Source organism: Diceros bicornis, chromosome 16 (genome assembly GCF_020826845.1).
Source record: "Diceros bicornis minor isolate mBicDic1 chromosome 16, mDicBic1.mat.cur, whole genome shotgun sequence".
NCBI classification, from domain to species: Eukaryota; Metazoa; Chordata; class Mammalia; order Perissodactyla; family Rhinocerotidae; genus Diceros; species Diceros bicornis.
This window is the reverse complement of record NC_080755.1, coordinates 11765952-11778302: the sequence shown is the minus strand read 5'-3', so window position 1 is coordinate 11778302 and position 12351 is coordinate 11765952. Positions and strand designations below refer to the sequence as shown.

The window sequence follows — 12351 nt, the reverse complement described above, 5'->3', positions numbered from 1 at the left end:
TCTCAGTACTCCCTATCATCACATTAAAATATATTTTTTTAATTTTTATTTATTTATTTTTCCCCCAAAGCCCCAGGAGATAGTTGTATGTCATAGCTGCACATCCCTCCAGCCGCTGTATGTGGGACGCGGCCTCAGCATGGCCGGAGAAGCGGTGCATCGGTGCGCGCCCGGGATCCGAACCCGGGCCGCCAGCAGCAGAGCGCACGCACTTAACCGCCAAGCCACAGGGCCGGCCCTAAAATATTTTTTTAATTGAGATATGATTTATGTACTATAAAATTCACCCTATTAAAGCATATAATTCAGTGGTTTTTAGAGTATTCTCAAGGTTGTACAACCATCACCACTTTTCTAGAACATTTTCATCACCCCAAATAGAAACCTCGTACTATTAACAATCATTCCCCTTTTCCCACTTCTTCCCCAGCCCCTGCCAACCACTAATCTTTCCGTCTCTACGAATTTGCCTATTCTGGACATTTCATATAAATGGAATCCTACAATATGTTGCCTTTTGTGTCTGGTTTCCCTTCACTTAACATAATATTTTCATGGTTCATCCATGTTGCAGTATGTATCAGTGCTTCATTCCTTTTTATGGTTGAACAATATTCCATTGTATGGACATACCAAATTGTGGACTGAATATTTGTGTCCTCTCCCCTCCAAATTCACATGTTGAAGTCCTAACTCCCAATGTGATGGTATTAGGAGGTGGGACCTTTGGGAGGTAATTAGGTTTAGATTAGGTCATGAGGGTACAGCCCTCGTGATGGGGTTAGTGCCCTCATAAGAAAAAGAAGAGACACCAGAGCTCCCTCTCTCCCCCACTGAGGATATGGCAAGAAGGTGGCTGTCTGCAAGCCAGGAAGAGGGCTCTCACCGGACACCGACCCTGCCAGCAGCTTGATTTTGGACTTCTCAATCTCCAGCACTGTGAGATATAAATTCCTGTTGTTTAAGCTTCAGTCTGTGGGATCTTCTTATGGCAGCCTGAGCTAACTAATACATACCACATTTTGTTTACCATTGGTTGATGGACATTTGGGTGGTTTCCACTTTTTGGCTATTATGAACAATCTTCTTATGTACATTGTTTGAGTTCTTGTGTGAACATATGTTTTCATTTCTCTTGGGTTACACCTAGGAGTGGAATTGCTGGGTCATATGGTAACTCTATGTTTAACTTTTTTTTTTTTTGGTGAGCAAGATTGGCCCTAAGCTAACAACTGTTGCCAATCTTCCTCTTTTTGCTTGAGGAAGATTGTCACTGAGCTAACATTTGTGCCAATCTTCCTCTATTTTGTATGTGGGACACTGCCACAGCATGGCTTGATGAGTGGTATGTAGGTCTGCACCCAGGATCTGAACCCACAAACCCCGGGCTGCCAAAGGGGAGCATGCAAAATTAACCACTATGCCACCAGGCTGGCCCCTATGTCTAACTTTGTGAAGAATGAAGAAAGAGTTTCCTAATATGGCTGCATTATTTTAGATTGCTACCAGCAATGTATGAGGGTTCCAATTTCTCCACATTCTTGCTAACACTTGTCATTGTCTGTCTTGTTGATTACAGTCATCCTAGTAGGTGTGAAGTGGTATCTCATTGTGGTTTTTCTTTCCTTTTTTTTTTAAATTTAAAGATCTAATTGGCTTTATTCAGTGATTCATGAATCCGGCAGCATCCCACCTAGCAAGTAGATAGGAGCTTCCTCATTGTGGTTTTTTTTTTGTGAGGACTAGCCCTGAGCTAACATCTGATGCCAATCCTCTCCGTTTTTCTTGAGGAAGATTGGCCCTGAGCTAACATTTATGACCATCTTCCTCTGCTTTATATGGGATGCCACCACAGCATGGCTTAACAAGCGGTGCATCGGTGCGTGCCCGGGATCTGAACCGGAGAACCCCGGGCCGCTGCAGCGGAGCACACGCACTTAACCGCTTGTGCCACCGGGCCGGCCCCCTTCATTGTGGTTTTGATTTGCATTTCCCTGAGGAATAATGATGTTGAGCATCTTTTCAGTGGCTTATTGGCCATTTGTTTATCTTCCTGGGAGAAATGTCTATTCATATCCTTTGCCCATTGGGTTAAAATTGGGTTATCTTTTTACTGTTGAGATGTCTATCATCATTTAAAGACGCTCAAGTCTCTACCATTTTAAAGCAAACAAACCCTTGGCTTGGCTGGATCCCTGCTGTAGCCACTGTTTCTTGCAGAATTTTTTGAAAGAGTTCTCTACACTTGTGGTTTCCACTTACTTTCTTTTCAAGCAATTGGAATCTGGCTTCTGAACCCAACACTTCAATGCAACTGCTCTCAGCAAGGTCACCAATGGCTGTTTTGTTACTAAATTAGATGGGCACTTTTCAATTCTTAGCTTGTTTGATTTCTCTGTGGTATTTAACTCCAAGTCCCTCTCCATCTTTATTGAAAGACTAGAGATTCTTGGCTCTCATGACAGCACATGCTTCTGATTGTTCTCATACATCTCTGGCTGCTCCTTAGCTTTCTCAATGGGCTTCTCTTATTCTGCTCATTCTTAAGTGTTGATCTTCTTCCAGATTTTGTCCCTCAGTCCTCTTATTTTGCACCTTTACATGGTTTCACTGGGCAATCACATTCACTCCCATGGCTTCAATTACCACTTACCACTGCTCACTTCAAATCTCATCTCTGTCTGCTGCCTAGACCACCCTCCTGGGCTCCTGGTTTGTGTATCTGTCCAATCAAAATCTGTACTGGAACCCCCATCCATCCTGCAACTTTCCATGCCCCAAACCAAACGTTTTATCTTAACCTCTCTGGCCTTCCCTAACTCAGTGAGTAACATCAATTACTGAATTCTGTAAATATAAAATTTGTAAAGTCACTCACATTTGTCTACTTCCTTCCATCCCTGACACTTGTGCCCTAGTCCAGTACCATTTAACAAGATGACCCCAACATCCTCCTGACTGGTCTCCCAGCTCCACTCTCGTCTCCAAACTGTCATCAGAGATCTTTCTAACACTCAAATCTCACCATGTCATTCCTCTGCTTACACGAGCTACTGTAAGAGATGGGATTACACCTGCTTTGGAGCCAGACAAGCTGGGGTTTCAATGTTAATATCACTCACCGGCTGCAGAACTGTGGGAAGAGTTATTTAACTTCTCCATATTTTAGTCTTCTTGTTTAAAATAAAAAAAGAGCCACGGAAGTACCATCTCCTGGGTCTTCCTGAGAATTCAGAGTATGCACCATTGATGCCCTTGGTTCAGAGTCGGGCACATTTCAAGCGCTCAATATGTTCTAACTACTATTTTTATTAAAACCTTTCAGTAGAGGCAAATCAACCTCAGTTTCACTCTAAACTGTAGTGATTAAATGGAATGACCTTAATAAACTCTTAAGGCAAGGCTCCTTTGGACACTGAAGCCTGGTATTCAGTTGCAGCTCCACTCCGTGCTGGTCACTCAGCTTCAGCGTTCAAAAGCACTCCGGAGCGGAGGCAGCAGCGTGCGGCCGGCGTTCAGAAATGAGGACCCAGAACCGGGATCGGCGCCGCAGCCCCGGTCCCTCTGAGGTGCGGCTGCGGGAAAGCGCTGACCGAGGTCTTCTTCCCCGCCGCCGCCTGTCACCCCGGCGACAGTCCCCGCCGCCCCTTCGCCCCGCGGCCAAGCTCACCGGACCTGCAGCCATAGGACCCTAGAGTCTTTCGAGCAAACCCCACACCACCAAACCGCACGCCACAGGAGCCGTCCCCGCCCGGTCGCTTCCTCCGGTCCCCGCCCGCACCGGGCCGGCGCCCAGCCCACCCTGCAGGCCCCGCGCGGCGGCGGCTCCGGCCGGTCTGTAGGTGCGGCCCCCGCCGCGGCTCTGCCGCCCTCCCGGGCCCGGCGCTCACCTTGAAGGACATCCTGCATCTGTCCGCGGTCCCGCTGGACCGCGCGCTTCCGGCCCGGCCGCCCGGCGCAACCCTCCCTCCCCTCTGCCGCCGCCTGCCGCAGAGGGGCCGCCTCCCGCCGCCGCGCTCCCAGCGCCGCCCGCCCGCCCGGGCCGGGAGGGGGGGAAGGGAGGAGGGGAGGGCGCGCGCGCGGGGAGGGGGGGACGGGGGCACGGACGCCTACCCTCCGCTACCCCCTCACGCACTCCAACTCCACACGCGCTGTGCACACTCTCCACACACACACCACTCCCCACTCACGCCCTCACATCCGCACTCCTCACTCCTGCACGCTCACTCTCACGCACACTCCAAACTCTGGGCGCACTACACTGTGCACACTCTCGACACACACATCACTCCACACTCACGCCCTCATACCCGCACTCCTCACTCCTGCACGCTCACTCTCACACACACTCCAAACTCTGGGCGCACCACACTATGCACACTCTCCACACACACACCACTTCACACTCGCCCTCACAACCGCACTCCTCACACACCCACACTCATACGCACACTCCACGCACATCCACATTCCTGTTACACACACACCCACACACACTCCAGACTCCACACACATTGTGCATTCTCCACATTCCACACACACAGGGGCACACACAATACTCCCACACTCACATCCACATATACACACACACCCACATATACACACACACCCACAGCCACATCTTCCAAAAGAGCGTGGTCTGCATCAGATGACTCTCAGCCTTCATTATAGCACAAATATGGTGATGATGTAAATGAAACCCGAGAAAAAAATTCACCCATCCCCGCCACCCTTTCAAATAGCTGTTTTCATTTGTATTTCTGTCTTTCTTGGTTTTCTTTCTCTTCCTTTTCTTTTCTAAGAATCTGGGGGCAGGGGCATTTTCCCCTCCTGGGGAAAGAGCTGAGAAACAAGCCTTTAGATTGAACCAGTAATAAGTGGTATTTTCCTTTTTGAAGGTGAAGGGCAAAATCTGAACTATACTCATAGCCCTCCTCCTTTTAACTACGGGTCACCTCCTCCTCTTGGCCTCATGCTGCATGCCTGGAGGCTCGCAGGAGCTGTCCACTCCCTCACACAAACTGCTTGCTGCCTGCCCAGGGTTGGTTTGGGGGAAGTAAAAGTGGGAGAGCCGTATTTTTTTTTTAATTACAAAAATACATTTTTAAAGTATAAAAGGCAGTAATAGCCTTTCTAGAAAATTCAAATGCTAAAGTAAAAGCGGACAGCTCACACTATAGGAATCCACTCGTTCTCTCCCTCACCCGGTTTGTGCCTCCTTCTTTCTTCTCAATTGAATTTGTAATGAATATTTAATTTAAAAATTAAAAAAACACTACAAATAAAAGTTCATAATGAAAATAAAAATGTTTATCCTTTATGGATAAATTGTATTACTTTATGTTTAAAACAATTTTAAAATAAAAACATTCCAAAATTTGATAGAAAATTTCAATGTTTAAATCAAGAAAGACTCAAAACTTTTTCCTTGCCTTGGGTGTCTGTGGATGAAACAGTTTCGAAGTTGCCACACAACATTATTATATAAGATCAAGCATCGGAGGTTTTACTTTTATAGTTTTGATAAACAAAAGGAGGGAAGGGAAAGAATTAATATTTTGAGTGCTATCTATGTACCAGGTGCTTTCCTTCTAAAAATCCTATGAGGTGGGTATTATGCCCCTTCCACAGCTGAAAAAACTAAGGTTCTGAGAGATGAAGTAATTTGCTAATGAGTGATCCCGCTAGACATTTAAAGAAGTCTGTCTGGCTCCAAAGCCTGTCTCCTAACAATACTTGTCTTCCTGAAGAGAAAAATAAAAATAAAAATTTGAACTCACAAGTTGAATAATTTTTTTTCTTTGAGAAACAACCTCTTGTCTTGATGTTGGTAATAAAAAAAAAGAAAAAGTCTTAAAACACTAGGGAAAGAGTCTAATTGTCAGGGCTCTCAAAATGACACGTAAGAATTTAATTCGGAGGCCAGCCCGGTGGTGTAGTGGTTAAGTTTGCGGGCTCTGCTTTGGTGGCCTGGGGGTTCGTGGGTTCGCATCCCGGGCACAAACATAACGCACTGCTTATCAAAGCCATGTGTGGCAGATGTCCCACGTATAAAGTAGAGGAAGATGGGCACGGATGTTAGCCCAGGGCCAATCTTCCTCAGCAAAAAGAAGAGGATTGGCTACAGATGTTAGCTCGGGGCTAATCTTCATCACCAAAAAATAAATAAATAAATAAATAAATAAATAAAATAAAAACAGGAATCAGTAGGACAACTGTGCCCTGAGATGGCCGGTGAGAGCCCTGCTCAGGTGTGCAGGTTCAGGGCTGGTGCCCGGTCACACAGCAAGAGGGTCCACACTTCAGATAGCTCCAGAGGCCCATCCCGACCTCAGGGAGTTGAGGTAGTTGCCTGAGCAGGATCTAAGACAGGCTCAGGGAGTCCAAATAGATGCACGCTACTATTGAGCACACTGAAGAAAGTAATGCCGTCCTTCTGTTCTGACCCCCAGAGGCAGACCACTTGGCCCCTTATGGGGTCTGGGTCTGACAGGTTTTGGTATCTAAAGTATTTGCATTGAATGCCAAGGCCATGCCCTCTCAGAAGAATATGAGGCTTAGAGGGAAGTCCTCAAGACTTTGGTCTGGAGTTTGGCTGACTTCTCTGTAGAAAGTGTTTTTTCCATATTCCAGGACCCCCCTTGACTGAGCAGGAGTCTCTTCTTAAGGAATATGGAGAGAGAGAATGGTTTTCTTTCCTGCTTTCAGCTATAGCACCTCCCCAAGGCCTGGCCTCAAGCCACGGGACAGTGGGCTGGCTGGCTTACTCCCGGCAGCTGGTTCCTAGCCGTCTTCATACTTACAAACCCATGTTCTCCATGGGCAAGGAGATCTCTCTCTCAAGGAGAAACAGCTCCTTGTCCTTGCTCATCTCCTGAGCGTGGGAACAAAGACTCTGAGGCATGCACACAGTGGGCATTGAAAGTAGAGAGTCAGCTACAGCTCGTATACAAAAGTAGCACAATACGTATGTTACTAATATAGTTAATATTTATTGGGGCCAGCACTTTCACGGCAATAACTCATTTTCTTCTCCTAACACTCTTACTAGTGTTAGTACTACTAACACTAATAGTACTTACATCATAATAGTAAGTACTATTATTATGCCCTTGGTATACCTGGGGAAACTGAGGGACACAAGGCTAAGCAGCTCGCCCACAGTCCCACAGCTAGTGAGCCACAGAGCCAAGGTGTGCACGCGGGCAGTTGTCTCCAGGGCCGGCTCTCACCTCCATGGCTCCCAGACTCTAGAGCTTGTCTCTGAGGAGGAAGGGGTGGAGCTAACGCTCCCTTGCTGCACAACTTACTATAAAACTTAGCAAAGTTCTCTCATTCACTAAACCAGACAAGGATACAGCATCCTCACTATTGCGAGTTATCAGAAGTAAACTTATGAGTCAAAGGATGACACAAAATGCACACATTTGACAGGATTTAAAAAACACTTCCGTAAAGGAGAAAGTGATAAAAGCGTTTATTTAGCTAATTCTCCAATGATAGCTCAAAAAGAAGGTTAAAATATGTTGACAGAGTTTCAAATATTTGAAGACTTAACAGCAACAGTAAACTGCAGCGAGCTGATGACTATATGGTGTTTCCCGCTAATGATTACGAGGAGTATCTGAGTTTTACAGAGCGAAAGGCATCTCTGAGTTTTACTGCTGTGGCCAGCGTGGCAGGGTGGTTACAAATCAGACACACTTGGAATTGCCCAAGGCTCTGCCAAGTGCTATGTATGTCACCTTGGGCAAGTTTCCCAACTCATGGGTCCTTAAGTGATTACTGATCAAGCACCAACCATGTGCATGAGTTATCTTGTTTAGTCTTCACGCTTCCCCCATGAAGTCCACATTATCATCATCATCACATTTCACTTATGCAAACTGAGTTCAGAGAGGTTCAGTAACTCATCTAAATTTTTTTTTTTTTAATTTTTTTAAAGATTTTATTTATTCATTTTTTTTCCCCCCAAAGCCCCAGTAGACAGTTGTATGTCATAGGTTCACATCCTTCTAGTTGCCGTACGTGGGACTCGGCCTCGGGTTGGACGGAGAAGTGGTGCCCTGGGGCGTGCCCGGGATCCGAACCCAGGCCGCCAGCATCAGAGCGCGTGCACTTAACCGCCAAGCCACGGAGCCGGCCCAACTCATCTAAATTTACACTGCTACCAAGTAGGAGCTGGGATGTGAACCCAGGTTTGTAAATTTTAAAGCCCAAGTGACTGCCCCTTATCATTCTTTGACACTTTCTTCCTACAAAATAAAAACTTGGGTGGCTGCCAGGTGGCACAGCGGTTAAGTGTGCGTGCTCTGCTTCAGCAGCCTAGGGTTCGCAGGTTCGGATCCTGGGTGTGCACCGATGCACGCTTGTCAAGCCATGCTATGGCACTGTCCCATATAAAGTAGAGGAAGATGGGCACGGATGTTAGCCCAGGGCCAATCTTCCTCAGCAAAAAGAGGAGGATTGACATCGGACGTTAGCTCAGGGCTGGTCTTCCTCACAGACAAACAAACAAACAAAAAAATTGGTACCTACATTGCCCACCTTCCTTTAAACAATAAAATCTTCTTTATAAAGAGCCCCCAAAGAACCCCTAGTAGAACATAGTTAAATAAACCACTGGGTTGAGTCCAGAAATAGTGGCTAATACAGGAGCTATTAGAGTAGTCATACCAAGTCCAGGTTAGAGGAGGCCTTTAAAAAGGTCAACTTGCTTAACTGACCTCTGTACACCAAGCCCACTCAGTTGTCATCTAGAAAACTGAAGGACATCAGCTAATTGACAGATTAGGGGGACATATCCATACCTATTTGTGTACACATATATCCTATTTCATGATACCAAAGCCTGTGCCAGAGTAGAAAAGTCTCAGCATCTGGTTATTATTTACATGGCTGCATATTAAGTACACATATTCTAAATAATAATCACAAAGAAACGTCTACATATGACCTTCTCAATGCAGTTTCAGAAAATGTGATTTTAAAACAGGATCTGAATAAAGCATCCAGACTTAAGACATTTCCCACATATAGCTCACACGTAGCTATAGTGGGAAAAAAAACTACCATCTCCTATGTAAACAGGTATAGCGGGAGAACTTGTTAATGTCAACTTGCCTCCAGCCACATGCTGCAGGAATCTCTTTGAAAATAGGGCTTTCATCAAATTTTCTCTCTTACCTTTTTTGTTTCACGATGTTTTCAGAAACACTTGCTATTTTTATTGAGATTTTTTTTCTTGGTAGAACCACTGTTGTTTAAATATAATAGAATGGGTGCTATATATTTAATGACATACGCTGCGTTCGAAAAATGTACATCTGTTAAAATAAATTATGGAAAGGAGATAGAGGTATAGTGCTTCAGGACTAAAATAGTTATGTATACCTATAACAGGTGTTCATTTGGCAGAACAGCTAACATTTTCTATTTTGACCAGTAGTGCATATCTCTTCAATTATTTTCATACAGCCACAGTTTTGTAATTTCTAACTACCACAATGGCTGAGACAGGAATATTACTGTAATTAATACAAATGTTCTCAAATTTCTAAAAGATCTATAGCAATTTTAGAAAGGACAGTAAATATAATTAATCAGGGTATAATTGATGGTGCTTGTATGCTAAATTCTGTCAAACATGTTGAGATACATTATTCCTTATGAAAAAATGTTGAAAATGCAGTATTTTCATTTATTAAATAAATTATATTTAATTATACATGGATGAAACATGATAAAAACTAAGTATCTCCTACTCAACTTATTTTATATTAATTTTGAGAGTATATTGTTCTGTGTCTCTGTATGAAACTTATATTTCATAGATATTCATCTCACACCCTTTCTTTACATTCACTGCATCAAAACTCTGTACCCTCAAAAGAATATGTATTTTTAGGAAAGAGAAAATAATAAGAAATTGCTTTGTTTATAGAATAAAATAAAAATAAATGTAAAGGTTTTGTAAAAGTTTTTAAGGAAAAGAGAGTTTCATATTGTATTAGTCCAGGCAAGGCTCAAGTGGATTAATATTCATAAACAAATTAACAACTAGTCATTATTCTGTGATAGGTTTGGAAAACATTAGTATAGCCAAATAAAACTGATGGTCATCTCAGTTTTTAGTCATTATTGCCTAGATGTAAAGAATTCCATGAGTTAGGATGAGCTGAACAGATTACACGTTCCATCAGAGGCCTACCTTCAGCAACTATTTTTATAGAAGGCCAGTCCTTCAGGAGGCAACACGGTCCTAGCTAAGCTATAACTGACAGTGCCACACAGTAAAATTAGCTGTTCCCCTCCCAAGAGCTCAGGTCCATCTGGCCTGGCATGCTGACAAACCCAGACAGTACTACTGACTCCTCAGCAGGACAGACTTCCAATTGTATTTGCAGAAATATTGATGAGTTTGTTTCACCACACTTTCTCCTGGGCCCAGTCTGTCTTTATGACCGATGGTGTATATTTGCGTTGGCTGACTCAGAGTGCTATGGGTAGAGACAAACAGGCTAACTAGCCCACACAGGAGTGGCACTTGGAGTTTGATCAGCGTCAGGCTCTCACCAGGAAGCATGCCTGATAATACCCCGGAACCCACCCCTGAGGCCATTCTTTTCCTGCCCACTCTCTCCTTCCCTTGTTCATTTCCCCACTGCTCCTCCCTTTTAACTGAGTGTCTCCCAGGTGATAGTGCAGGACACGTGGTTGAAAGATAAACTGCTAAACTGTACAAGTTTTGTATTTATAGGGCATGGTAAATTGGCAAATTTGCCTTACAGAGAGCATAGTCTATATTTCAGAAAAAGCAAATACAAAAGTGGCACATGTTGTAAAAACAACCCTTTTAAGATTATTATCTAGTAAATAATTATGTAAATTTGAAGTTATTGGTATTTAGTTTAAAGTTATATCCAGGCCATATGTTACCATAGGCAATCTCTTCAAATGCATAATTGATAACATAACCTCCATGACTATCTGAGAGACCCAGGTGGAATAATGAGTTCATCCAGCAGAAATAGACCCTTGGAGGATGAGTTAAGCCAAGTCACAGTTTTTTATATTTTTATTATCTCTATTGGCTTCCTGCTCTTTCTGTTATTTGAAAACTTGCTGACAATACAATAGCTATCCTAAGCCTTTATCCAAATTTGATTTGCTGGTATTTTATTAGCTCAATTATTTTTCATAAATGAAGCAGTAATTCCATAACGTATTAGCCCAAACACCTGGAAAAGTGAGATAAGCTCATTTACCATGCGTTTTACCAGCAATTGTTTTTTAACACAATAGAGAACTTTCACCCTGCCTTTGGAAATCTAAATCTAGGTCACATCCGGTAGGCAAAAGACTCCTTCTAAGCAGTTTAGTCACAAAGCGGGAAGCAGCTGATGATCACACTGCTGGCACCCACATCTAATATCTGTTTAAATGAGATAACCAGAGCCTTCCACTGGCTACTGTCTTAGCTCTCCTGCTTTCCCATTTCCAAAACACTGTTTGTCCTATTTACGGTATAATGTGATGGAATGTCAAATCTTTGACTGATGAAATATACATTTCCCCTGCTAAATGAGTTCAGGATGAAAAATATTATGAATGTAATGTTCAATTCACTAAACAGAAGCCAATTTTTTTAAGGGCTTCTACCTTTTTAATCAGAACGTGACAGTGCTCAGCATCTGAACTATCACATCACCCTTATCAGGTAAACAGATCATTCTGAAAGCAGGAATTTTATATCCAAATTTCTTACCTTAGAATTTTCTTGTTGTTGTTGGTAAAAAATGTAATTAAAATTGAATGTTGGTACCAGCCCTTTCTACCCTTTCATTGGGTAAAGTTATATATCCATTCATGCTCATATCCATTCATCCTTTCCATTCATGCTTTATCTGATTCTTGAAAAACTTAACCATCGTTGTGTCCTGTGCATTCCAGACTGGGCTTACTCTAAGAGGAGTCATCATAGAGCAATAGGGAGTATCAGGCTATAACTTTCCATCTGTTTCCATTGGGAACATACAAACAACGTTTTTCTCAAAAGCTATTCATATTAAGGTATCATATGAGGCTCTGCATCCTGAACACAGCTATGGCCACCAGACTGAAAAGCTAGTCAAGATCAGGCGAGAAACACAAGGCAGGAGATGGACGGCCGTGGTCATTTGAGTTTCTACTCCACATGCACATTCCAATCAAAGAGACAATCATAATGAGAGCAATCGTGATGTAAGAATCACACCTTACTAAATACAAACCCTTCTGGATAACTCTTTGTAAGTCATTCTTATTTCTAACAATTTCAGAAGGATGTCCTGCTATTTTGGTTGAATGAAT

The 12351-nt window shown here is 43.5% G+C and overlaps 1 protein-coding gene across 1 annotated transcript in view; it reads right to left on the bottom strand.

Moving 5' to 3' along the window:
• ANKRD29 (ankyrin repeat domain 29) overlaps nt 1-3942 on the bottom strand; it is a 52603-nt gene extending 48661 nt beyond the window's left edge. Inside the window, exon 1 of the mRNA XM_058556799.1 lies at nt 3891-3942. Within this exon, the coding sequence (XP_058412782.1) occupies nt 3891-3902 (12 nt within the window). The 5' untranslated portion in view covers nt 3903-3942. The remainder of the gene's footprint in view (nt 1-3890) is intronic.
• Nucleotides 3943-12351: the final 8409 nt, after the last annotated feature.